The sequence below is a fragment of the Giraffa tippelskirchi genome, chromosome 1 (genome assembly GCF_054371585.1).
Source record: "Giraffa tippelskirchi isolate mGirTip1 chromosome 1, T2T-mGirTip1v1.2.pri, whole genome shotgun sequence".
In the NCBI taxonomy this organism is placed as follows: Eukaryota; Metazoa; Chordata; class Mammalia; order Artiodactyla; family Giraffidae; genus Giraffa; species Giraffa tippelskirchi.
The window spans coordinates 106,957,137-106,984,064 of record NC_137275.1 but is presented as its reverse complement, the minus strand read 5'-3'; the positions used below and the strand labels follow the sequence as shown (position 1 = coordinate 106,984,064).

General features: G+C 49.9%; 2 protein-coding genes and 1 long non-coding RNA gene across 7 annotated transcripts in view; 2 read left to right on the top strand and 1 right to left on the bottom strand.

The window, feature by feature from the left end:
• Positions 1-589: 589 nt before the first annotated feature.
• On the bottom strand, positions 590-26,183 carry LOC145506168 (kazrin-A-like). 2 transcript variants are annotated; one of them, XM_081490165.1, is made up of 13 exons: positions 25,846-26,183; positions 18,018-18,097; positions 10,019-10,139; positions 7,215-7,274; positions 6,748-6,827; positions 5,755-5,916; positions 5,568-5,665; positions 4,983-5,094; positions 3,967-4,217; positions 3,494-3,519; positions 2,866-2,923; positions 1,625-1,691; positions 590-713 (listed from the first exon to the last, which is right to left on the bottom strand). In XM_081490165.1, the coding sequence occupies exons 1-12, from the start codon at positions 25,879-25,881 to the stop codon at positions 1,675-1,677; spliced, it is 1,101 nt and encodes a 366-aa protein (XP_081346291.1). In that variant the 5' UTR covers positions 25,882-26,183; the 3' UTR covers positions 590-713; positions 1,625-1,674. The 2 variants fall into 2 exon arrangements, with proteins under 2 accessions (XP_081346291.1, XP_081346300.1); XM_081490174.1 differs by lacking the exons at positions 590-713; positions 1,625-1,691; positions 2,866-2,923; positions 3,494-3,519 and adding an exon at positions 3,813-3,842.
• Positions 1,024-1,831, top strand: LOC145506868 (uncharacterized). The gene is made up of 2 exons (XR_014054404.1): positions 1,024-1,097; positions 1,610-1,831. It is a non-coding gene; the product is annotated as an uncharacterized LOC145506868 (long non-coding RNA).
• LOC145506648 (uncharacterized) overlaps positions 26,047-26,928 on the top strand; it is a 96,401-nt gene continuing 95,519 nt past the window's right edge. For 2 of the 4 annotated variants that reach the window (XR_014054125.1, XR_014054126.1), the window contains exon 1: positions 26,047-26,388. The gene's annotated coding sequence lies outside the window, so the exon portion shown is untranslated. The remainder of the gene's footprint in view (positions 26,389-26,928) is intronic. The other 2 variants (XR_014054130.1, XR_014054132.1) reach the window with 1 other exon arrangement.

The following is a 26,928-nucleotide window of genomic DNA, read 5'->3' as shown; positions in this document are numbered from 1 at the left end:
AGAAGGAAGGCCGTGCCCACAGCTCAGGCCCACCGTCAAACATGACCCTGCAAGGTACTGGTTCACAGTCGAACCCAACAGGATGAACTGCTTCAGAAACCACCACCACTAGGAATAAGCGTATCTTCTAAGTGGACTTCTCCCCCTCCACCCACTAAACAAGCCTCCAGGGAGGCTAGTGAAAGGGCACCCCTGAACTCAAGGGCGTCCCCAGAACCCACCCAGGTGAGGAGGACTCACCACACTAGCTGCCCCTCACTCTCACCCTGAGCTCGGTCCTCCCTGACTGACTCTCTCAATCGAGCTCAGCAAGGGCTGGACCAACCTCGCTCCAGGCACTTAAAATGAACCCACAGTGGGTACAGGGGTTCACTCAACCTGCTGCGAACTCGCTCTCTTAACTTCGACCCTGGGCGGTCAGACAACTCTGCCCTGTGAGGGCTGCACGGTGGAGGTTCAGGGGTGTCCCTGCCTCGAGCCCCAACAGCCAGCGCCTCCCAGACCCCGCCAGGTGCTGCCCCTTCCTCCGACCCCGAGTCCCCCACCCCCTCTCCCGGCTCCACTCCCACCCTCGCGGCTCCCCACTCACCGGGGGCACAGGCCACACAGGCCACACGGCTCCTGGCTCAGCCAGGACCTCTGCTGTCACTTGAAGACCTCAGTCCCGAGGGTGCTTGGGGTCCTATATCCACCCATCTCAGCAATTACAGACTCTGGGAGAGACACAGGACAGTTTGGGGTGCCGCCCGCAGTTCACCCTGAACACATTCTGTTTTTTCGGCTTTACCTACTGGAGTTTTCTGAGATGTCTTTTGAAAACCTCAACTGTTGCTTTCAAAAAGACTGTAAAATCACTGTGCTCAAGTTTAAGAATAAAATCTTCATTTTCAACCTTAACGTGAAACTGGAGGGAAGACTAAAAGCAGTCATGTTTTCAAACTGAAAAAGCAAACCCGCACGTGACCACGTCACAGAATACACGTCACCGAACCCCTTCCTCCTCAGCCTTCTCCTCCACCACCAGCCAGTCAGGCTACAGCAGTGGGAGCGGCGTGAGGTCAGCCTGGGGCAGTTGGGGCTCTGCTAGTGCAGGAGATGTAAGAGATGTGGGTTCGATCCCTGGGTTGGAATGATCCCTAGAGGAGGGCATGGTAACCCACTCCAGTATTCTTGCCTGGAGATTCCCACGGACTGAGGAGCCTGGCAGGCTCCTCAGGCCATGGGGTTGCAAAGAGTTGGACATGATTCAAGCCACTGAGCATGCATGGACAGGTGCTCCACAGCCTCCCTGGGCCAGTGGGTGCCCTGCTAGGCAGCACAACCTCTCAGATGTCTCAGGGTGGGTCAACCTGGCCCTGAGCAACCAGGGACGAGAGAGGATGGTGGAGGAGGGAAGGACAGGGAGGTGTTAGGGGCCACTGGTAGAGGACAGAGGGGTGCAGGGTGGGAAAAAGAGGGGGGGGCAGGGAGGGAATTCGAGTCCTGATGGTCCAGGGACAAGCCGTCCCCTCTCTGAGTTGCCCTAACAGCTATGGAGACAGAAATTAGGACACTAATTCTGTCGCTCATCCCTCCACTCCTGATCCCACTCCTGATCTCCACTGCCCAGGAGAAAAACACTCACTTTCAGTGGCGTCTGTTGGAACCAGCAGCCATCTTCTCCTCTGAGATCCTTCAGGGGCTGCTGGTTTCTGTAAAACACAATGGAGAGCAGCCTTGGTCTTCATCGAGGATCCAAGATTACACAACTGAGCCTAGTAAACATTGTTCTGAAATTCTGGCAGATGCAGCCATAAGCAAAACAAAACCAATGCAGGATCTTTGAAGGGAGTGGACAAAAGAGTCGTTATTGGATATATGGTTGTATTCTTATCAAACTCGAATGGTTCAACACTAATACCTAAATGTGAATGTATGGATGGATGAATGTTAAAAATTATAACAGGCAATAAATTCTATAATGAATTATGAGTTGGATAAACTCATAAGGTTACAGAACACTGTAATACAAAGATACAGCCTCAACAAGAAATGAGAAATTTACCAAAGAAAAACACACATGGAGTTGAGGGATTATAAAACTCTTAAAATGCTAAATCTTTTCATAAGAAAAATATAGAACACCTGAAAGATCTCAATTCCTCCTAGATTAATTTATAAATTAAGGTAATACTCAAAAACCTCAAAGCTATTGAAGTGATAGGACCCCAAACTCTGTGTGTGTGTGTGTGTGTGTGTGTGTGTGTGTGTACATATATATTATATATATGTCTTCAGTCACTCAGTCATATCTGATTCTTTGCAACCCCGTGGACTGTAGCCTGCTGGGCTCCTCTGTCCATGGGGATTCTCCAGGCAAGAATACTGGAGTGGGTTGCCATGCCCCATACACACACATATACACAGTGAAAATACTTCTATATGTTGACAAAGAAATTTTACTTCAAGTAGATTCAACTTAATCATACTTTTGAAATAAATGTGAAATTCCTACTATGATGAGGAATGGCTTAAAAGTGAGTAACAATCACACAGACAAATATTAGGTAGCTCTGACTCCATCACTCGGTCAGCCATGGGAGGAGTGATCACCCTTCGGCTGCCCTGTTCTAGACCAGGGATGTGGTGAGAACAAGACAGAGGATCAACAGCATCAGAGCTGCCAGTGGACCAGAACAGGGCTTGGGCTCCCTTCCCCTCCATGCCCTGGTCTCTCTCCAGAGCAGGGAGTGGGGCTCCCTTCCCTCCATGCCCTGGTCTCCCTCCATCACCACCTCCCCAGAGGAGAGGAGACCTGACCAGCATGGCCTCTCCCTGTCTCTACCACAGTCCGAGCAAGCAGAAGGGCCAGAGCCCCACACTCACCAACAGACAGACTGCTTGCTTCATCTTGGGACTGGGCGTTGTCTTCTGTCAGCTTTTCCTGCCAAGGGACCAGAAGAGAAAGTGAATCTCCATTGGTCAGCGTATTGTTGTGGGCATGGTCCAGAGTCCCAGACCCTCTTGGGGGACACATAAGCACCAGAAAAGGGCCTTGAGAAAGCAAGGCGCTGACCCAGGAGTCACAAACCCACAAACCCCTACAGTATCTGGGGGGACACAGTGGGTTCTGCCTTCCCACCTACTCCTATGCTTTGCCCTCCAAGTGGGCACAGACTCATCTGGGCTCTGCTGATGGCACCCAGACTCTGGTGTGATGCTAAGGGGATCTGAGCACCCCTGCCTGACACCCCCCATGCCTCCGGGTCCAGGGTTACAGAGTGAGGGTGTCTCAAACAGTAAGGACAGGGCCAGCGCTGCCAACCGGCCTTACGACAGCTCTCAACAGGCCCGTCTCCCTCCTACATTCAGCCTAGAGCCCCCAGGCCAGCTGAGAGAGTCAGGGACAACAGTAGAGGACAAACCAGGGACCGTGTCCACCCTGGGCTTTGTTGTGGGGGGAAAGCAGTGACTGAGGGTCTGATGCCGCCAGATGCTGGAGAAACCGACTCACCTTGTGGCAACACTCACTCAAGCGACCTAGAAGAGAAGAGACATCCGCTGAGTGGTGGGGACAGCCCTCTTGCCACACCTCCCTCCCTAGGGACAGGGTGCAGGCTGGGGGCTCAGACACTGAACAGAGTCCCGGGCCTGTGACGGCAAGCGGGACATTCCGAGTCTGGACAACCCTCAGGGAGGAGAAGAGAAGGGAGAAAAGGAAATAAAATGAAACCGTGGAAAATCTCTGTGCAGCGCTCCTGAACCACCTTCTTCTCCTGCCTCCTCCCACCAGACTCGACCAGGGGGAAGAGGGGACCGTCAGCTGAGTTGGGGGGACCGATGTGATCATGGTTTGGTAGGACCTGGTGAGGTGGGAGGAGGAGGAGTTTCCTGGGTAACAAGATCAGAGACAAACCAGGAGGAACAGGAGGATTGGGGAGATGGAGGAGGGAGCCAGCACCTCCTCCCTCCCTTCTAGAACCTCACCTTTAAAGTACCAGCATACAGCACATCCGATTAGGATGAGGACAGTGGTGACTCCAAGTCCAGTTACCATTTTCATCACCAGTGAAGTGCATGAGGAGGGAGAGGGAGTGATGGGTAGTCTCTGGCTCATGGCTGCTCGCTCTCCAGGAACCAGGACCTCCCCATGGGCCAGGGTACTTGATTCTTGGTCCACACACTTCATGTTGCTCCAGGGCGTACAGTCCATGACCATGACCTTCCCATCAGGGCACCTGGGTACAGATACAGGGGGACTCATCAGGGACAGCTAGCTGGATGAGGAGAAAGAGGGGGTAGCCTCCTGTCCTGGGTCCCCTGACAAGACTGGAGGGGGGACAGGCTCCTGCTGTCTGCAGGGCAGGGTCCCCTCACTCCCCCTCACTGGGCAGGAGAAGGATCCAGGATTGTGTATTGTGGCCCCCGGGCTCCTGCTGAGTGTTCAGAGCTGTTCTTCAAGAGCTCTGTGAGGGGGGCCTCATCCAGGTCAAGGGTCAGAAGGGTATGGGCACAATTCTGACTCATCTTCCAGTCAAACTTAAATACCAGGCCCTTTCATCCACCTGTTGACTCTTCCTACCAATCTCAGCCAACACTGGAGCGTCAGAGGACAGTGAATTACTATTGGCCACCGAGCCCCCCAGTAGGAAAGATTCAGGTGCTACTGGGGAGCAAGGGCTGGGTGTGAGGCCTGTCGAGTTGGCTCCGGTTTTATAGGAACCTTGAAGGAGCACACACGTGGCCTCATGATGACTTCTGTCTGCTGTCAGCACTTCGGTCTTTCTAGGCCCCTCCTGAGGAGACGTGGGAAGGGGCCACTGGGAAAGCCGTGCAGGACAAACGGGGGTGGTGGGGAGCGCTGCTGCAGGCTCAGGAGACCCCACAGGCACAGGGGAGCTCTGAGAGGTGGGAGGGGCTTCACGGAAGCAGAAGAGAGACATGGGTACAAGGAAACTGGGGTCTCCTGTGGGTTGGAAGCCCCCTAGGCTCCTGTGTCTCACCCGGTGCTGCATTTCTGACAGAATTCAGCTGCATCTTCTCCACGGAAAGTGCCAGGTTTGCATTGACACTCACTGTCCTTGGTGGAGGTGCAGCGGTTTTTTTCTTCTTCTCCTAGAGACCAAAGATAAGGTTTTGCTGTTTGTTGCTGTTTCAATGAAAGAATTAGTGTTTTTCATGGGTGTTTGGAACTTCCCTGGTGGCTCAGGCGGTAAAGCATCTGCCTACCAGGCGGGAGACCCGGGTTCGATCCCTGGGTCGGGAAGATCCCCTGGAGAAGGAAATGGCAACCCACTCCAGTACTCTTGCCTAAAAAATCCCATGGACGGAGGATCCTGGTAGGCTACAGTTCATGGGGTCGCAAAGAGTCGGACACGGCTGAGCTCACGCATGTGAGCCCCAGGACAGAGCACAGGTTCTCTGGCCACAGAGGACGACCTCAAAAACAGTCCTTTCCATCCCTCCCTCCTCTGTCATGATGCGAGGTGTGTTTTCTCCAAGGAAAGCATTTCCTGAAGTTTTCTTTCAAATAGGAAATCACTGAGGCTGCTTATACACTGGGAAGCAAGAAATAGGACTGTACTAGCCTTTCAGGTCATTCTGGCGTTCTTCTCTTTTCCTTTCCAGTCCTTTTCGGTCATAGTTCAACCTTCGCAGGCACACAATTCCACACTGCAAACTGTTTCTGTTTCCAAGAGAAAAAGAAAAAATTTAGACCTGGCCGCAGGCAAACATCTCTCAGCAGGCTAGTGAGAACTTCTTGCACCGACTGACCTGTGAAAACTATCAACCATTTTCAGTTGCCCACGAAGGGCTTTCTTGGTCAAGTGGTCCAGCATCCGCGCGTGCACAAGGCACTCCATGAAACAGCTACAGTTCTGCGGGAGGCCCAGACTGGGCAGCCACTTGTTGCCGATCCACTCATGTTTCACGTTCCTGTACGCAAGGGTCTGCATTCAATAATTAAGGATGGTTAATTGGGGAAAAAATGGAGGAGGCAACGGCAACCCACTCCAGTACTCTTGCCTGGAAAATCCTGGTGACGGGATGATTTGAGAGAACAGCACGGAAACATGTCTATCACCATATGTAAAAGAGATGACCAGTGCAAGTTCGATGCATGAAGCGGGGCACTCAAAGCCGGTGCTCTGGGACAACCCAAGGGATGGGGTGGGGAGGGAGGCGGGAGGGGGCTTCAGGATGGGGGACACACGTGCACCCATGGGTGATTCATGGCAAAAACCACCACCACACCATAAGGAAATTATCCTCCAATTAAAATAAGGTAAAAAGATACAACTGTTTCAATCAGTCAAAACTTTCCTCACACTTCGTACTTTTAACCCATGTAACAGACAGACAGCGTTTTCTATAATCCCTACGGTGAGCAACAGCGAGGTGGCACGCAGTCTTTGACCACCTGACAAGCATCTCCTTGGCGAGCCCCCGGGCAGACACCGTCCGCGGTGCTGGGCTACAGCAGGCCGACAGGGACGCCCCCTGTCCTGGGACGCACGTGCCTTGGGGGGCAGGGGGGGGCAGAAAGCGAACAGGTGTGTGAGAGCGTTTCTGAGCCACGGCTGCTGTGAGGGAGAGGAAGCGGACGGCACGGACTGCAGTGGGACGGGAGGAGGTGGCTGGCTTCAGATGGGGGGGAGGGGAGACCTTCAGACAAACGACTTTTGAGCTGAGACAGAAAGAGTCCACAGGAGCTGGCCTCCCGACCAAAATAACAGCAACAGTGACGACCCACAGCACCCACTTCACCTGCATTTCTGAGGCCGAACCAGGTGAGCCAGCTCGGCAAACCTCCACAGGGCAGCGCGCAGGCTCCGAGGAGCGCCGTTCTGAGGGAGTGAAGGAGCGGTGTGTTACCCGGAGGAGTCACAGACACCGGTCATCAACAGGACTTCAGATAAACAAAAGAGCTCTTTTCACTAATTTCTAATTTTAGAGAAAAGGCCATTTAAGTGTGCAACTACTTTTGAAATTTTAAGGTTTAATGGGACGAAATTATAAAGAATTTTTTAAAAAACTCCCATTTTAATTCCCATCTCATCCAATAAATAATGAAGAACAACATTCTGAAAAGAAGTACAACAATAGAGTCTACTTCATCCAACAGCATTTGTTTCCTTCTAACATTTTTACTTATCAAATAAAAGAAAATTTCATACATTACTCAATACAGTGGATCAATAGACTTGTTTCAATAAGGAAAAATAAAAACCCACCTTTTTCACTTCCTTATAGAGTTCTAGCTGCAACCTCGGAAGATTGGAATCCATCAAAGCCTACAACAAAACACAAGAGATTTGTTCAGAGAAGATACATTCTACTTACTAGCAGTTCTAAGAGTGATGAAGGACAGGGAAGCCTGGCGTGCTGCAGTCCACGGGGCCGCAAAGAGTTGGACACGACTGAGCGACTGAACAACAACCACGAAGCAGTTCTAAAGAAATCTAAATAAAGGACAACTAAAACTTCAATGTTGATGCAAAGGAGAATATAATAGCAACTAAACTGAAACCTGTTCATTAAGAAAGAAGTATATGTATGCAGGAAGTTACCAACTAGATACAGGTCATTCACCATAATATTTAAAAAAGGAAGGAAAAGAATATTCATTACAATCAAACACTACATAATATCAAAATTAAATGGTAGATAGTTCAAATTCACTCTAAAGCTCTTATATTCAATTAAAGTACATACTTTAATCATTTTTAGTCATTAAAGCACATTCTTTAACCATCGTTTTTAATGATGATCCAACATCAGCAATTCCCTGGAGTCTGCAGAGCAAGTGGGACAGGAGGTGGACACCCAAGGGCAGAGCCCTGATTCCGGCATGGGAACACGCCGCTCCACGCAGAAGCCGCACCCTTCCCAAAGGTCTGGTCCGCCCGTGAGGCACACGTGCTCCCCACCTCAGGGCCCCAGCGACACACGAACCTGCTGGAACCACAGGCTCCTCAGAGCCCTGACCCTGTTGCTCGACTACAAGTCAAACCGAAATGGCCACACGGGCAACTTCAACCCAGGAATAATGGCTGATGGCAACCACCAGCAAGGACACAAAGTCCACGCTGGAGATGGCTTCCCAAGACGGAAAGATCTCTGGGCCCCGCTCTCAGCCGTGAGAACCCTCTCCTCCGAACGGTACTGCCAATGGCTTGTCCACAAGAAGAGAGAGAAGATATAACCAAGCCTCCACAGAAAAGACGTCTTCCTTTCCTGTGATATAAGCATGTGACAGCTATAAACCAAGCTGGTCTTAGCAAACCCACAGAGGCTCAGCGAGCTTGAAAATCAAACCAGGGTCACATTCTGGGAGGTTCTGAATCATGCCTAGGATATTTTAAAATTCTAATTCTACTATTTCAGTTTGGACTACAGTCCCTCAAACAAGCACATCAAAATGGACAAGTATATAGTAAAACACGGCTTGGCCAGTAAAACTAGAAGGCATATCCAAGTTTTGTTTCACTTCATAAATGTTTTATAAACTAATGTCAAATGTATTTTATTACAGGAGAAAAGTAAACTTCAAAGCCGAGAAATAGCACTGAATGGGCGCTCACAGCCACAGGCGATGCTAATGCGCCACCTGAGCCCTCCCTGCTCCCGCCTCCACCTCCACACCGGGGTGGACACACAGCCGCCACGTCCAGTCCGTGACAGCCCAACCTCTGCTCCTCACTGGCACCCCAGCACCTCCTCCTGGCTCAGGGCCCCGCCTCTCTTCCCTGGACACTTAGCCTCCCTCATGGATTCTGGGCACAAAGTCTCTCTTCTGTCCAAGGCAGGCTACAAGGCACCACCAGGCTACTTCAACTACCAGGTTACAAATCCTCGAGAGCTCTTCCCTTTCTTCATTCTCTACCAAATAAAGTGCAAACCCCTTGAACTGATCCTCAACATCTCCCGTTCTCTGGTAGAGTCCCCCTCCTCCGTGAGTCTGCAAGCGTTAAGAAGGTCCTAAGGGACGTCCCTAGAGCACTCCTTGCTTCCACTGCAGTGGGGCCCGGGTTCGATCCCTGGTGGGGGAAACCCAGATCCCACATGCCACACAGTGAGCCAAAAAAAGAGAAGGTCCTAAATCTTCTCATTCACCTAACTGCCACCACCTCCGGGGAGCCTGCTCTGCCTCCCCACACAGAAATCACCTCCACCTCCAGACTGCAATGATGAGCTGCCAACATCTCCCAGAACTCAGAACTTACACCATGCGTCCAGGCATTTCTGAACAAACATGCTCCCCGTCTGAGACTGTACATTATCTGAAGGCAGGAGCACACTGTCAGCTGAAACCCCAGGATGGCTGGGGATACAAACAAGGAGAAGGGCAGAATGCGAAAAACAAAGGCAGTTTTCCAAGATAGTAACAATTATGAAAGAACTTCATCTTCAATGGCAGCAGAAAACAGGAAAAGGGAAAAGTGGATTAAAGCTACACTGATCTTGGGTACAAACTCTGCACTGGGAAAGCCTGAGCAAAGAGGACCTGTGTCCCCCGCGCTCCTCACCTCACCTCCCACCCAGGTGGCTCTGGCTTCACCAACCTTTTCTGGGAACTCCTATCTCCCCAGTCACGTCACACCAACTCCAGCCAGAACTCCAGCCAAGCTACCAGAGAAGGCACGTCCTTACCTGTGAACAGTCCTGCCTGACCCAGGACTCGGGAGACGAAGACATCAACGGCGGATTCCACCGCCCGTCCCCTTGCCTTCTCGGGGCGTCTTGGTTTCTCGACAGGGTGACACTCGGTCCAAGAGCCCCCAGAGGCCACTGCCAGCGCCCATCCCTGACCTACGCCCCGCGCAGGCATGAGGGGAAACCCGTTCCCTCTGACTGGGCAGGTACAGCCAGTACCCTGGCAGACACTAGAGTCCCTCCAAACCACACACTATTCGATTAAAAAAGTGCAGACGACCTAAAGGACTTGGCTACTCAAAACAAAAGAACACCAAGTCACGGCTTCTTCCCTTAGCTACAGTGATCGCATCTCAGAGAACACCATCCAGAGGGTTCTTACTTTTATGACTTTGTTGAGGCATTCGTCAGCCACCATCCTGACATCTGACTCCGCGTCATCACTGCACAGCAGAAAAAGTTCCATAGCGATGCCCAGAAGTTTCTGGAATTCTGGAGAATTTCTAAATGAAAAGAGAAGAGAGACTGTCACAGCCAAGAGAACACACGACGATGAAACGCAGTTAGGTTTCTGGTATCCTGTGTGGGATTCTGGAAGAGAAAAAGGACGTTACATTTACCTTACAGGTAAAATTCATCTTAATAATATATTTCATTTAACCCAATGTATCCAAAATATTACTTCAACATGTAATCAACATGAAGAAATTACTGTGCTATAGAACAATCTTTTTTACAGCACATCTGAATTCAGACACAAAATTTTCATCAGAACTATTTCATTTGGGGGCTTCCGTGGTGGTCCAGTGGTGGGACACGGGCTCCCTCCCTGGTCTGCGAAGACTGGCAGGCTCCCACGTGCTGTGGGGACAGCTAAGTCCGGGCACAATACTGAGCCCGCACACCGCGATCACAGCACCCCCCGCCTGCTGCAACTAGAGGAAGCCCGAGAAGGAGCGAAGACCCAGCACAGCCCAAAACAAGTAATTAGATAAACCTTTAAAAGAGAGAGAGAGGGGGGGAGACAGAAATACGTGTGTAGAGATTCCATACAATTCACAGCTGAAAAAGCAGGCTGACTTGTAATTAGCAGATAACCTGGAACTCGGAAGCACAGCCTAGTGATTGCAGTCTATTGCTAGCAATACTGCATTTTAAACTTCAAAGTTGCTAAGAGACTAGCTCTTTAGTGCTCTCAACACACAAAAAGGAATAACAATGATACGACAGAGGTGCTGGCTAACACCAGGTTGCCGCAGTGCATTATACAAGGGAATCAAACCACCAGTGTTGTGGGCCCATTCTCTCTCAATTTTTAAAAAAGACAAAAAGTAGGTTTACATACTACTTCTAACCATGCTTTTAAGAAGCTCTCCAATAACTAAATCAAATACTGTTTTTAAATTTTAATTTAATAAAATAGATAGAGGACTTAGGGAGTCCCTGGTGCCTAGTGGTTAGCACTCTTGAGCTCTTGCTGCTGTGGCCCCAGGTTCGACCCCTGGCGGGGGAACACATTCTGCGAGCTGCACAGCACGCCCCAAAAACACAACAACAACGAGACACAGAGAGCTTTACAAGTTGGTCTTTCAAGAAACTTGTCCATCGCACTTGCCTGATGCTACAGCGGACAGGAATCCGTCTGCCAGTGCAGCGGACATGGGTTTGATCCCTGGTCCACAAAGACCTCACGTGCCACGGAGCAACTAAACCCGTACCCCACAGACGTTGAGCCTGTGCTCTAGAGCCTGACAGCCGAAACCACTGAAGCCCGTGGGCCTACAGCCTGTGCTCCACAGCAAGAGAAGCCACTGCAATGCGAGGCCTACCGATCGCAACGGAGAGCAGCCCCCGCTGGCCGCAACTACAGAAAGCCTGTGGGCAGCAACGAAGACCCAGCACCGCCAAACAGAATAAACAGTGCTTTTCGAAAAAGAAACGTGCCCATCATCTAAGTGGTTGAATTTACTGGCATCAAGTTCATATTTCCTTGTTATCCTTTTACTATCTGTACAACCTACACTGACACCATTTCCCTTTTCCAGACATTAGAAATTTGTGACTTCACTTTTTCCTGATCAGTCTTATTACTCTTACTGACATTCTCAAAGAACACACTTTTCGTTTTATTGACTTTTCTATACACTTCTGTTTTGAATTTTACTGACTTTTGTTATTTTTAGTAGGGCCATCCTTCTGCTAAATTTGGGTCTCATTTGCTTTTTAGTTTTCTAAGGTATACTGAGGTTACTGAAGGTCTGAGACCTTTCTTCTTTTATAAAATAGACGTTTAATGCCATAAATGCCCCTTTAAAATGCTATAGCAGCATATTACAAGTTTTTTAATCCTTCCTTTTTATTTTCACTCAATTCAAAATATTTTCAAATTTCCCTTTTGACTTCCTCTTTGACCCATGGATCATGTGGAAATGTGCTATTTGTTTTCCACATAGTGGGGGCTTTTCAAGACCGCCTTTCAACAGAAGAGTCCCAGACACCTACACTGAGGTCGGAGAGCATGCTTTGTGTGACGTTACTGATTTACGTCCACAGACCTGCTTATGGCCCTGCCAGTCTTCCTTGGCACGTGTCCTGTGGGCACTCGAAAGGGGTCTTCTGCTCTCCTGCATGGAGCTTCTGTAAATGTCGATCAGGACACGGTGGGACAGTGTTTTCAGTTTTCGAGATCCAGATTTTAAGAATTTCTGAGAGGCCACTGACATCTGCCTGTAACTGTGGGTTTGTCTGTTTCTCCTTGCAATTCCATCAGGTTTTGCTTCGTGTGTTTCTGAAGCTCCGGACTTCAGTACATACACATTTAGGGCTGTCACGCCCACTTGATGAACTGATGCCTTTACTGTTGTTATGAAATGATGATCCTATTCCAGGTCATGGCCTTGGATTAGAGACCCACTTCGATGATAACAGGGCTCCCCTGGTGGCTCAGCTGGTAAAGAATCCACCTGCAATGTGGGAGACCTAGGTTTGATCCCTGCGTTGGGAAGATCCCCTGGAGAAGGGAAAGGCTACCCACTCCAATATTCTGGCCTGGAGAATCCCATGGACTGTATAGTCCATGGGGCCACAAAGAGTCAGACACAACTGAGTGACTTTCACTTCCACTTGATGGTAATATCAGCTTCCATCTGTTCAGGGCCAACATGGTGAACCTCTTTCCATTGTCTTACTGTTAACCTATATGAATCTTTATATTTAAAATGTATTTCTTCTAGGCAGCAGAGACTGGGTCTTGCTTCTCGTTTGATCTGAAAAATCTTTTGCATTTCATGTCATTATTGATACAACTAGGTTTATTTTTTATTTTTTGGCCTCAACGGCTCTCAGCTGCAACGCCCAGGCTCTTCACTGTGGCACTCGGGCTCAGCTGTCCTGCAACATGTGGGATCCCAGCTTCTTGACCAGGGATTGAACCCATGTCCCCTGCATTAGAAGGCGGGTTCTTAATCACCAGACCACCAGAAAAGTCCCTAAAACTAGGTTTGAATCTGCCACTGTACTGCGACTTCCCTATTTGGTCCATATGCTCTTTATTGGCCCTCTTCCCTGCCTTCTTCTGGGTTAAATATTGTTTGGGTCAGCTTCAGTTATTTTCCTCACCGTTGCTCATGTTTTCTTGCTTCTTGGCATTCCTGACCATTTCGGATCAGATGCCAGACCTTATACCTTCTATCTTGTTGGGCGCTATACACTTCTGCATTCCGACGTTCTTGAAGTTTGCCCTGGAATGCAACTGTGTTATTCTGAAGGACTAGGGCCGCCCTGGGCTCCGCCTGCAGGCAGGATCAGAACAGCATCTCATCTAGGGCTGAAGTGAGTCACCCCTGCTGTGAAGGCAAACCCTTCTGAGCAGCTGACCCAAAGCGCCAGAAGGATGAGGTTCCCCCTCTGGCTGGTGAGAGCAGGAGCTCTTCCCGCACTTGGAGTTTCAGCACCTGCTCCCTCCAGCCCCTTCAGGTGACTCTACCCGCAGCTCCAGGCCACTGTCTGCAGCAAGACTCAGCTGAGACCTGAGAGCCCTCACGGGTCTCCAGGTCTCTCTGTGCAGCTTGTCCCTCTCTGATCTTCCCCCCATGGTCCCAGCCACCCTGCCTCCTGAGGCCATCAACTCTGCCTCAGCAACCATGGGCTCTCCCGGGTTTCCCCTCCTCCCGTCCTCACTGGAAAACCCCCTCCAGGCAGTCATCTGGGGAAATCCTGAGGCTCATAGCATTAGCTTTCCATTTTTCCAGAGATGCCTAATACCTGATGCCTTGAAAACCACAGTGAATGCACTGTATCCATTATCAACTGCTTTGGGCAGGAAGGCAAACCCTGTCCTTGTCACTTATCTTGTTGTTCAGTCGCTCAGTCATGTCTGACTCTGTGACCCCCATGGACTGCAGCACGCCAGGCTCCCCTGTCCTCCACTGTCTCCCAGAGTTTGCTCAAACTCACGTCCGTTGAGTCGGTGATGCTATCTAACCATCTGAGTCAGAAGCAAAAATCCTTCATAATTTTCTAATTTAATCTTTATCATATTATTATTATATCACCTAGTCACAGATGTAGAAATCATCTTTAATAAAGTTAACTAATATTCCTTTCCATAAATGTATCAAGTTCAATTCCCCTGTAGGTAAGTCATCAAGATTATTTTTCATTCTTTAACGGGATGACTAGCATTGCACCAGTATCACCGGACACTTTCCTAAGGATAAACTCCTGAAGCGACATGGCCAAATCAAACAGGCCAAACTGCCTTTCATTTTTTTAAATATTTATTTATTTGGCTGCGCCGGGTCTTAGTTGCCGCACACGGGATCTAGTTCCCTGACCAGGAATCGAACCTGGGCCCCCTGCATCGGCAGCACAAAGTCTTAGCCCCTGGACCGTGAAATTCCCCAAGTTGCCTTTTAAAAAAGTTGCATCATCTCTGACAAAATCCTGAGGATTGTTTAATGTCTGTAAAGTTGACAGGTAAAAAAGAAACGTTCTGATTTTTGTTTTCGTCTCATTCCAGTGATTACTAGTAAATCTGAACATTTCTCCACAGGAAGCATGAAATAAGTGTTAGCTATTACGTCTACTGGCTCAGTTACATTTCTTCTTTTCCAAACTGCCCATTCATAGTTTTGCCTGTTTTCCTATTAGAAAGACAGCCTTTTTCTTAATGGTTTACAATTTCTCTCTAAAGAAGCTAGTAAACCTTTGATACATATACCATCAATACTTTCCCCAAGTTGCATTTAAGTTTCAGTTTAAAGTAGATTTTGACATACTGAACTATATTCTAGATAAAACACTTTTTTCCTTTATATTGTAAGCATTCCACAGACTAAGATTAAATGTCCTTTTTGTAGTAATGATTTCACTCTCTTACATTTAGGTAATTAATCTGGCATTTACGTTTGCCTGCAATATGAAGAATATTCCCCTAAATACTCAACTGGTTCAATAATCCATCATTTCCACACTAATACAAGATGTTACCTTTATCGGAAATTCGTATCTGCACATACGCACATACACTTTCCCACTTCCTATTCTGTACCTTCTTTAATGTCTAAGAGCTATTTTAATGTCATGAACACCAGGTCTCACCAATTACTGATGGTTTCAGATTTTGTTTGTTAAAACTGATGTATTTATTCTTGCAGATGAACAAGTTCAAAAATATCTCTACTAGAATTCTGATCAAGCTCATTTTAAATTTATGGATTAATTTAGAGAAAGTTTAACTTTATGATAAGGAACTGTTCCCACGTTGAAAAAGCAGTAGTCATCTGTCCCTTTCAGGGAAGTCCATACAGTCCTTCCATAGTTTCTGCATATCTCTTGTCAATTTCTTCAAATATTATATGTTGGTGCTACTATGAATTGGATCTTGAAGCATTATATTTTCTAACAGATTTAAGCTAATATATGGGAATGGGAAATCTATAGATTCCTGTACACTTATTTTTACCCAATCACCTCATCAAGGCCACTTGCTTAGACGAGGGTGTCGAGGTCCTCCCAAAAGGAAACAAGTTAAAAATGAATCCTCACCCTCCACTGGACAGAAAACATCCGAGTGCTGGGGAAAGAGGGCAGTGAGGTTATCTTCGTTTCTGTATTTCTAACAAATTTTCCGGGTGATTCTGATGTTCGTGCGTATGTAGGAAGCAGGACAGACCACCAAATTGAGAGCTGAAGTAGGCTGAGTCACAACACACCTCAAGGACTCGAGAAGCTGCCTGAAATAAGCCCCGAGAGATAACATCAGTACCTGACAGAAGCTGAAGAACGTACCAGAGATCAGGTACATTAGAGGAGAGACCACAGGAAACGCCAGCCACGAAGACTTCCTAAATCATTACCTGTGTATAAAAGATCCACTGCAGCTCTACAACCCGACATTTCTGAAAAGTATGGAGAACATCTTAAAACAAACACGTTCTTTGATCTGATGTGACCAAAGACAACCTCTCTGCCTCCAAAAAATATCCCATTCATCTGATCCTACGTAGCACAAGCACCGCAAAGACCATTAGCATTACTCCATAAAAACAGAACAGACACAGGAATGGAGAAACTATTAACAGCGATTACCCCGATTTACGATGGCAAAGTGAACCACAAACCAGTCTTAACATATCTCAACGTACTTCCCAGGTGGCGCTAGTGGTCAAGAATCTGCCTGAATGCAGAAGACACAAGAGATGCAGGTTCAATTCCTGGGTGGGGAAGATCCACTGGAGGAGGGAAATGGCATCTACTCCAGTATTCCTGCCTGAAAAATTACATGGATAAGAGGAGCCCGGTGGGCCGCAGTCCATGGGGCTGCAAAGAGTCAAACATGACTGAGCAATTGAACACACACTCACTCACACACACACACGCCCCCACACACAGGTGTGAATCTAAGCCAACAGTCCATCAAGTCCACTGGGAATTATTAAGAAACAAAGTAAGCGTAAGGCATGAAGCACTCAGAATGGAAAAGGTCTATTTTCTGGGTCCATAAGCTTTCGATGTGAGGTGTTCTTCCTGAGACCTGGATGCTGGAAGGCTGATGAGCACAGCTGTGCGAAGGAAGCAGCAGGCCCCGGGGGTCTGCCAGGCATCTAACGTCCATTCACATAAGAGTCATGGCGGCTTGCAGGACAACGTGCGCCACCACAGGATGGATTTCTGCCTCTCAGGAGCTCATGAGCACTTTCACGCAGCTCTCAACAGCGTCCCACGGGTGTCGCTCCTCCCACAAGAGCTCTGTACACTGAGTTTACACATCAAAGACGAGGCCACAGGGACTCCAAGAAGTTGGCCTCGTCCGAAGCTGCATGGCTTATTCGGAGCGGAGACAGAATTCAAACCTTCTCCCCTACTTTTACTTAGTACTGTTGTCTACAATAGCATGCTAACTTAGAATTTTTGTATTCTTATTTTCAGCACATATTCTCACTTGTCACTTCATTTCTTCCCACAATATTTCTACAAATTAGATGAAAACAGTAATCATACACTGTCTTTCAAAATGGCATTGAGTTCAACTAAAATGAAATAGCCTACATGAAATCACTTTGAAAGCATAAAATACAAGTGGCAAGTATAAAATACAAGTGGCAATGTGCCACTAAAAATAAATGAATCACCAAATTTCTGTCAGTACGAAAACCAAGGTGATTATTCTTAGAGGTTTTTCTAATAGATTACAAAGAGCCCTTCCCAACAGGAGAAGAACATGAATGATTTACTCCAAGAGAAAGTACTTACTCCAAGAGAAGTATTTCACACGTCCCATCCGAGTAACGGAGTTCAGAAACCATAAGCACATCTGTTTCCTACTCACTCATTTAGAGACAGGCTTAAAATAACTACCACCCACAGATACAAGGAACAGTACTCAGAAAGAGAGACAGACAGTAAAAAGCAAGGAGAAGGAGGAGAATCAGCAAAAAAGCGATACAAGAAGGTGCTGCCTGCTCACCCCACAGGAAAGCCTGAGCCAGGGAGGTGGGCCTCCGGTTAACGCCCATGATCCCACCATCCCAAAGCTGTGATGAGCAGGGAGCACCCCCACAGGGCGGACAGGGCAGAGCGCAGAAGAAAAGCAACCACGAGATCCCAGTAATCGGGCAGGCTCTTGTTCCCACACCGCAATAAGTAAAATACAAACATGCTGTTCAGTTATCCAAATGGTTACAACGACACGGTGTAAGATTACAAGAAGGAAGCATTACTCATTACGGTGTCTGGAAATCCTCCATATCCACCGCCAGAAGGGGGAGGGGTCCCGTCAAGGTTTCAAAACAACTGGGGCGACGAAGAACATTCTAGCCCATTAAGGATGAAAACACAGAAGTGTTCTATTTTCACTAGAAAGTTCAAAGTGCAGTTACCTGAGAGACTGTGCCACTATGTTTTCACGTATTGTCAGACAATGATTCACACGGTCTTGGTGGCTGAGAGTTCTTTCTTTCTAAAAGGGGGAAAAAAAGAGTAAAGGAAGTTAGTGTTGTCCACTCCATCTATTTCTACGTGGCATTCATTCATTCATTCAACACAGCTTCTTTGACTCCAAGGAGTAAAACCGTGCGGGGGCAGGGTGCTCTGAGGTCAGAGAGGTGGGGTGGGCCGAACCCCGGGTTCCCTCCAGGACTGGGCTCCACAGAAAACTCAGGGGGCGTCACTAACACGCCTGCCTTCTCTGCTGCAGAGAGAAGAAACTGCAGCGCCAACAGGGCTGGCCCAGGATCACGTGGACAGAGGGAGCTTCAATTCAGCGCAATAGTATAACACCTACTCTACACAGCAGCCCCCTCGCAAAACCACACGGACGGACGAGTCAGCCCCACACAGGCCTCACACGATGAAGTATGAGAGAATGTATTAACACAATGGCTAAGTGCTCCTATATCTCTGAATGGCTACAAACAAGTACCCTGCCCAGAGCCTTTCTCAAAAGCCTCCTAGTGAGACTGTTCAGTCAAAATTTTAAAAAGGAGACAGACTGGCCAAGAAGATGAGATAAAAGGTGCCTGCTTCTCACCCAAACCTATGACTTCAGAGGTCTCTTAAGCAGGCACCGGAGAAATACAGAAGACAGGGATGATCCAAAGAGGAAGCGAAAAAGAAATCAGGCTTGATGATTACATCCAAAAAAGGATCCGAGTGTCTGACAGCTACCAGGACATGGTACTAACTAGCAACAGTGAGACCAGAAGACTCCTACGTTTTTGAGGGAATTCTATAAAGAGTACCAAAGAGATTAAAATACTAATTGACCAACACCTCCGTTTAATCCCTAATGCAACTGCAGGCCGGAGAAGGCAACGGCACCCCACTCCAGTACTCTTGCTTGGAAAATCCCATGGACGGAGGAGCCTGGTAGGCTCCAGTCCATGGGGTCGCTAAGAGTCAGACACGACTGAGCGACTTCACGTTCACGCACTAGAGAAGGAAATGGCAACCCACTCCAGTATTCTTGCCTGGAGAATCCCAGGGACGGCGGAGCCTGGTGGGCTGCCGTCTATGGGGTCGCACAGAGTCAGACACGACTGAAGCGACTTAGCAGCAGTAGCAGCAGCAGCAACTGCAGGCTCCAAAAAACTACACGTGAAGGAACAGACTCTTCCAATTGTGCAAACCAAGAAAGACACACCCTCAAAAGGCAATTCAGACGTGGCCAGGGAAGAACATGGACAAGGAAGAGTCTCCCGAGCGGAAAGTCAGGGCCCAGGAGAAGGAAAGACAGGCCTGGATGAGAGGCCAAGTCCATGGTGTGCAGAGAGGGGCTCCCAGTCAGCAGCCAGTAAGTCTCTCACCACATGGACAGGTGACCATGTCCCCCACTGGTCTCCTTCCTAAAAGAGACTCGCTGATGAGCTGTGCTGTGGGCTGCTAGGCACCCACCAAAACACTGTGCTTCCCTTCTCAGACACGAGCTTCCTGCTGACAAGTCCCACAGCCCGGCTTCCCTGCAGCCAGGCACACACAAGTGACTGTTCACACAGATGAAACGGGAACACAGCAGCGAGTGGAGCTTCTGCCTGTGGCTTGCCCAGGGCACCACCCCCTCCTTTTAGCTTCCCCCAACTGGAACAGACACTTCTAACACCCAGTTTCTGAACGTACAGACAAAGACAACAAAAAGGCTGCAGGGTGACAGGATGGAAGGAGCCTGGGTCCTGAGTGGCAGGAGGAGGCAGAGGCCTTTCACCTCCCGCCCACCTGAGTCACTCACTTCAAAAGTGCTGGGATGGAAACAATCCAAATGTCTCAGTGGATGGATAAACAGCTGCCACGGAGTAACGGAATACTGCTTGGCAGTGAAAGAAGCAAACGACTGACACACACAAGGATGAATCTCAATGCATCTGCTTCAAGGTACACAGGGATGATTCAATTTATGCCACAGTCTTTACCTTTAAGGGAATGTAAAGTGGTCTGAAATTTACAGGGTCCTGGCAGGGGAGGAGTACACTAAAAAAGGTACCGATGAGTGAACTGGATTCCAAACTGGGAAAGGAGTACGTCAAGACTATATATTGTCACCCTGGTTATTTAACGTCTATGTAGAGTACATCATCCGAAATGCCAGGCTGGATGAAGCACAAACTGGAATCAAGATTGCCAGGAAAAATATAAATAACCTCAGATATGTAGGTGACACCAACCTAATGGCAGAAAGTGAAGAGGAACTAAAGAGCCTCGTGATGAAGGTTAAAGAGGAGAGTGAAAAGCTGGCTTAAAACTCAACTTTCAAAAAACTAAGATCACGGCATCCGGTCCCATCACTTCATGGCAAATAGATGGGAAACCAGTGGAAACAGTGACAGACTTTATTTTCTTGGGCTCCAAAATCACTGCAGATGGTGACTGCAGCCATGAAATTAAAAGACGCTTGCTCCTTGGAAGAAAAGCTATGAAAAACCTAGACAGCGTATTAAAAAGCAGAGACATTACTTTCCTGACAAAGGTCCATCTAGTCAAGGCTATGGTTTTTCCAGTAGGCAGGTATGGATGTGAGAGTTGGACTGTGAAGAAGGATGAGCGCCAAAGAACTGATGCTTCTCAGCTGTGGTGCTGGAAAAGACTCTTGAGAGTCCCTTGGACCTCAAGGAGATCCAACCAGTCAATCCTAAAGGAAATCAACTCTGAATATTCATTGGAAGGACCGACGCTAAAGCTGCCTTTTCATACTGTTCATGGGTTCTCAAGGCAAGAACACTGAAGTGGTTTGCCCTTCCCTTCTCCAGAGGACCACGTTTTGTCAGAGCTCTCCACCATGACCCGTCTGTCCTGGGTGGCCCTACACAGCACGACGCATAGCTCACTGAGTTAGACACGGCTCTGGTCCATGGGATCAGACTGGTTAGTCTTCTGTGACTGTGGTTTTCATTCTGTCTGCCCTCTGATGGAGAAGGATAAGAGGCTTATGGAAGCTTCCTGAAGGGAGAGACTCAGGAAAGACTGGGGAAGGCTGACGGCAGGAGGAGAAGGGGACAACAGAGGCTGAGATGTTTGGATGGCATCACATACTCAATGGACATGAGTCCGAGTAAACTGCGAGTTGGTGATGGACAGGGAGGCCTGGCATGCTGCAGTCCATGGGGTTGCAAAGGGTGGGATACAACTGAGCAACTGAACTGAACTGATGCTGAAGCTCCAATACTTTGGCCACATGATGTGAAGAGCCGACTCTTAAGAAAAGACCCTGATGCTGAGAAAGATTGAAGGCAGGAGGAGAAGGGGGTGACAGAGGATGAGATGGTTGGATTGCACCACTGACTCAATGGACATGAGTTTGAGCAAACAAACTCTGGGAGATTGTGAAGGACAGGGAAGCCCGGGGTGCTGCAGTCCATGGGGTTGCAATGAGTCAGACATGACTGAGGGAGTGAACAACAGCAACTATATAGATATGTGTGTGTGTGTGTGTGTGTGTGTGTATGTATGTGTACATCAGACCTCAGTTTGAAAAAGAAAGTACTATGAGAGTTTAAATGCTCTCTTCTTTGAGCCACCACATTAAAGTCTCGATTACAGCAGCTCACCTAGTTGAAGACCTTAAGTCATCAAGAAAATTAAAGAACACTGACCTCTCCCAACAAGTTAGGAGGCAAACGAACTCTCTTCTGTATGGCTCCCTTCCAAAGTGAAAACCCACAAAGGCCTTAAATGAGCTGCATTCACACACCCGGTCTCCCAGCTCGACTGGCAATGACCCCTCTGTGGGCAGCCTCTTACCCTAGGGTCTAAAACAACTCCTGGGGGGATGGCCATCAGAAAAAGCTGACAAACACTAAATTGAGTGCACCTCACTATCTAAGATGCTCACAACAGAAAAGTGATCAATACAAATATAAGCTTTAAAAAGAACTGTGTCTCTCTCCTCGTATGTGGACTAGGCCACAAGAATACAGGTAACAAAAAATGATACCACTTTCTGAACCTGCTGCCTGATTTCCTTAAGACTCACATGTGCTGCACCCGCGGCCCCATGCTAGAATTTGAGCAAAATTTATGAGACAAGCAAAAAAGCAAAGACCGAATACCAATTTCACCCATCAAAATAAAAGTACACTCCTGTGTTGTCTGCTTGGGTCTAGCTCCTCCTCTGAGCTCCCTGTGGGGATAGAGAGAAAGATATGTGTGTGTGTGTGTGTGTGTGTGTGTGTGTGTGTGTGTGTGTGTGTGTGTGTGTGTGTGTGTGTGTGTGTGTGTGTATAGAGAGAAAGATGTGTATGTGTGTGTGTGTGTGTGTGTGTGTGTGTGTGTGTGTGTGTGTGTGTGGTGTCCGACTCTTTACCACCCCATGGACTGTAGCTCACCAGGTTCCTTTGCCCACGGGGTTTTCCAGACAAGAATACTGGAGCGGACAGCCATCCCGTCTCCAGGGGAACTTCCTGACCCAGGGATCAAACCTGTATCTCCCTCTCTTGCATTGCAGGCAGATTCTTCACTGCTGAGCCATCGGGGAAGCCTGCCCTATTCCCCCAGGGCTCCTGCCCCAGGCCCTGCCGTGAGCCAGCACCACACTCTGGAAGGAACGGTTCCCACGGTTACCTCTCCAGGGATGACAGACTCACTGAGAACAAGCCCGTGCCTCTCACGGGCACTCAGCCCAGCACCTACACTGGACAGGTGTTTCACAGACAACAAAGGAGTGGGCAAGTGCTTGCCGTACAAGAGTAGGTTGAAAGTGAAAGAAAATGAAAGTCACTCAGTCGTGTCTGACTCTTTGCAACCCCATGGACTTAGTCCATGGAATTCTCCAGGCCAGAATACTGGAGTGGGTACCCTTTCCCTTCTCCAGGGGATCTGCCCAACCCAGGGATCAAACCCAGGTCTCCCGCACTGCAGGCAGAGTCTACTGGCTGAGCCACAAGGGAAGACCAAAGGAGTAGGTTAAATACACAGTAAAACTGACTCAAAAGTCTTGAGTCAATCTTACCAACAGGTTTCGGAAGATAAATGATAATTATGTTAACCTTGAGTTTCTAAAACCAAGAGATGGAAAGAGAAGTAGAAACAGCAGAGCTTAAAAAAAGAGAGACCCTGAAGAGCAGTCCCACGCGACTGAGCTCAAGCAGCTTGTGGAGTCCCAGCTGCAGCCCTCAGGTGTGACCAAGACGTCAGTGACGGCCCGTCTGTGACCCTGACTGTCACAGCTTTACTGCCAGAAAGGGTGAGTACACGTCCCATCACGGTCAGCTACGAAGAAAGCGCATGTTTCAGATCCCTCTTCTAACTCATCCAAAGTCACTTCCCAGCAATCCACACCGATTTGAGGGGGAAAACATCTGCCCTGATTAAATTTTACTCTTTTCTGCACTCAATAGGTAGCTCTAAAATCATAAAATTCTTCAGGTAGATGGATGGTCTTCAGTGGTGACTGATCTTATATTAAAATTCAAACAATAATGACTAGGTGGCGCTAGTGGTAAAGAATCCGCCTGTTAACGCAGGAGAAGCAACAGCTGTGGTTTCATCTCTGGGGAGAGAAGATCCCCTGGAGAAGGAAATGGCAACCACTCCAGGATTCTTGCCTGGATAACTCCATGGACAGAGCAGCCTGGCAGGCTACACAGTCCATGGGGTCACGAAGAGTTGGACACGACTGAGTACGCATGCAGGCACCTATTTTGAGTGAGGAGCATAAAAACAAACTACCTGATTGCTACCTAAATAATTATGACAAAATCTCCGCTTTTATCACACTGAAGAATCAGTTCAGTTCAGCTCAGTCGCTCAGTCGTGTCCGACTCTTTGCGACCCCATGCATCTCAGCACGCAAGGCCTCCCCGTCCATCACCAACTCCCAGAGTCTACCCAAACCCATGTCCATCGAGTGGGTGATGCCATCCAGCCATCGCATCCTCTGTCGTCCCCTTCTCCTCCTGCCCCTAATCCTTCCCAGCATCAGGGTCTTTTCCAATGAGTCAACTCTTCGCATGAGGTGGCCAAAGTATTGGAGTTTCAGCTTCAACATCAGTCCTTCCAATGAACACCCAGAACTGACCTCTTTAAGGTTGGACTGGTTGAATCTTCTTGCAGTCCAAGGGACTCTCAAGAGTCTTCTCCAACACCACAGTTCAAAAGCATCAATTCTTCGGCACTCAGCTTTCTTCACCATACAACTCTCACATCCGTACATGACCAGTGGAAAAACCACAGCCTTGACTAGATGAACCTTTGTTGACAAAGTAATGCCTCTGCTTTTAAATATGCTATCTAGGTTGGTCATAACCTTCCTTCCAAGGACTAAGCGTCTTTTAACTTCACGGCTGCAATCACCATCTGCAGTGATTTTGGAGCCCCCAAAAATCAAGTCTGACACTGTTTCCCCATCTATTTCCCATGAAGTGATAGGAGTAGATGCCATGATCTTAGTTTTCTCAATGTTGAGCTTTAAGCCAACTTTTTCACTCTCCTCTTTCACTTTCATCAAGAGGCTCTTTAGTTCTTCTTCACTTTCTGCCATAAGGGTGGTGTCATCGGCATATCTGAAGTTATTGATATTTCTCCCAGCAATCTTGATTTCAGCTTGTGCTTCTTCCAGCCCAGCGTTTCTCATGATGCACTCTGCATATAAGTTAAAGAAGCAGAGTGACAATATACAGCCTTGACGTACTCCCTTCCCAATTTTAAGCCAGTCCGTTGTTACATGTCCAGTTCTAACTGTTGCTTCTTGACCTGCACACAGATTTCTCAGGAGGCAGGTAAAGTGGTCTGGTATTCCTATCTCTTCAAGGATTTTCCACAGTTTGTTGTGATCCACACAATCAAAAGCTTTAGTGTAGCCAACGAAGCAGATTTGTTTTTGGAATTCCCTTGCTTTTTCTATGATCCAATGAATGTTGACAATTTGATCTCTGCTTCCTCTGCCTTTTCTAAATCCATCTTGTACACCTGTAAGTTCTCAGTTACGTACTGCTGAAGCCCAGCTTGAAGGATTTTGAGCATTACTTTGCTATCATGTGAAATGTGTCTGCCACAGGAGACTGTCCGCAGACACCCATCCAGGTTCTGGCCAGCGTGACTGCGATGCCCGTGAAATGGACATCACTCGCCCCGACGATTAACCTCTCCCTCAGCAAGATGTGATTTATTTCCAACTGCAGACAAGTAATAAACTTCAGTCCACTCGTCCCACTATGGAAGGCCGTTTTATTGTTTCTTATGTGTTAATAACAACCATCTAGGCTAAGTTCACACTTACGGGGCGACCACCGCTCATTTAAGGGGCCTGCAGACCGCCTTGAACTGAGACAAGCCGGTCTCTTTCCAACACTTCAGTCTTCTGCTGCGACCCCCGAACTAAACGAAAAGCCCTGAGGCTACGGGAAGACAGGCCCGACTGACTCCCAGCCTGTTTAAAGGGGGCCCCGCCAGAGGCTCCCCATTGGAACGCGCGCGCTCCCCCGCCCTCCAGCCCGACGTCCCCGGGCATGAGGTCACCACTGTCCCTGCATCACTCGGGCTCCCAATTCCCGGCTCCTCGGGGAGCGGCCAGCGCCCGCGCGGCCCTGCTCCCCTCAGAGCAGAAGAGTGGGGGCTGGACGCGGCCTCGGCTCGGCCGAGTCCTGCTCACAACGCAACCCCGGTTCCTCCCCAAACTGGGCAGCCGGGAGGGCAGAGGGCCGGGGCCGCCTCCGTGCCTCCGCGGGAGGCTGGCGAAGGCCGGGGAGGGCTGGGGCCGAGCTGCGGCGGGTCAGTACTCACGGTCGGTGCAGCGGCTCCTCGGCCACGGCCGGGCATAGCGGCGGCGGCGGCGGCGGCTGAGGCGGCGGCGGCTGAGGCGGCGGCTGCGCCTGCGGCGGCGGCTGCGGGGGCTGAGGCGGCTGAAGCGGCGGCGGCGGCGGCGGCTGCTGCTGGAAGGACTTAAGGGACTCGAAGGCCTTCATCAGCTTTTCCAGGGTCGCCATGGCGGCCTGCGGCCCCGCGGGGACAGCGCCCGGAGCCCTCGAGCTGGCTTGCGGCTCCGCTCAGCAGTGCGGCAATGAATCAGGCTCGGGGCCGACGGCAGGAACGGAACACAGGCGCCCGGCCATCTTGGGTCCGTCCCGGCAGCCACCTCGGCCATACGCCCCGCGACGCTCCGCCGTTGGGCGGGGCGGGGCCAGGCCGGCGGGATTGACAGCCGGAGGCGGCGGCCTCAGCAAAAGGCCAGACGCGGCTCCCGCCCGGCTCTACGCGTCCGCCGTCTCGCCTCCTGGAGCCGCCGAGGCCACAGACATCAGCGCGCTCCTCCCAAGAAAAAACGAGGTGGGCCGTGCGGACGTGGGGGGTCGCGACGGCGGGGCGGGGCGGGGCGAGAAGGGGCGGGGCGCGTCGCGGAGGGGCGGGGCGCGTCGCGGCGGGGCGGCGGGGGCGGCGGGGGCGGCGGGGGCGGCGGGGCGGATGGTCGTAGGGGCGGGGGCGGAGGGTCGGAGGGGCGGGTCCGGCGGGGCGGGTGCGCGGAGTGGCGGAGGGGCGGAGGGGCGGAGGGGCGCGGAGGGCCGGGGGTGCGGAGGGGCGGAGGGGCGCGGAGGGGCGGAGGGGGGCGGAGGGGGGCGGAGGGGCGCGGAGGGGGGCGGAGGGGCGGAGGGGCGGAGGGGCGGAGGGGCGGAGGGGCGGAGGGGCGGAGGGGCGGAGGGGCGGAGGGGCGGAGGGGCGGGGCGGGGCGGGGCGGCGCGCGGCGCGGCGGCGCGCGGCGCGGCGGCGCGCGGCGCGGCGGCGCGCGGCGCGGCGGCGCGCGGCGCGGCGGCAGTGAGCCTCCGGCTAGCTGGCGAACGATCCACTAGGAGAGGAGCCCCCGAGTGACGC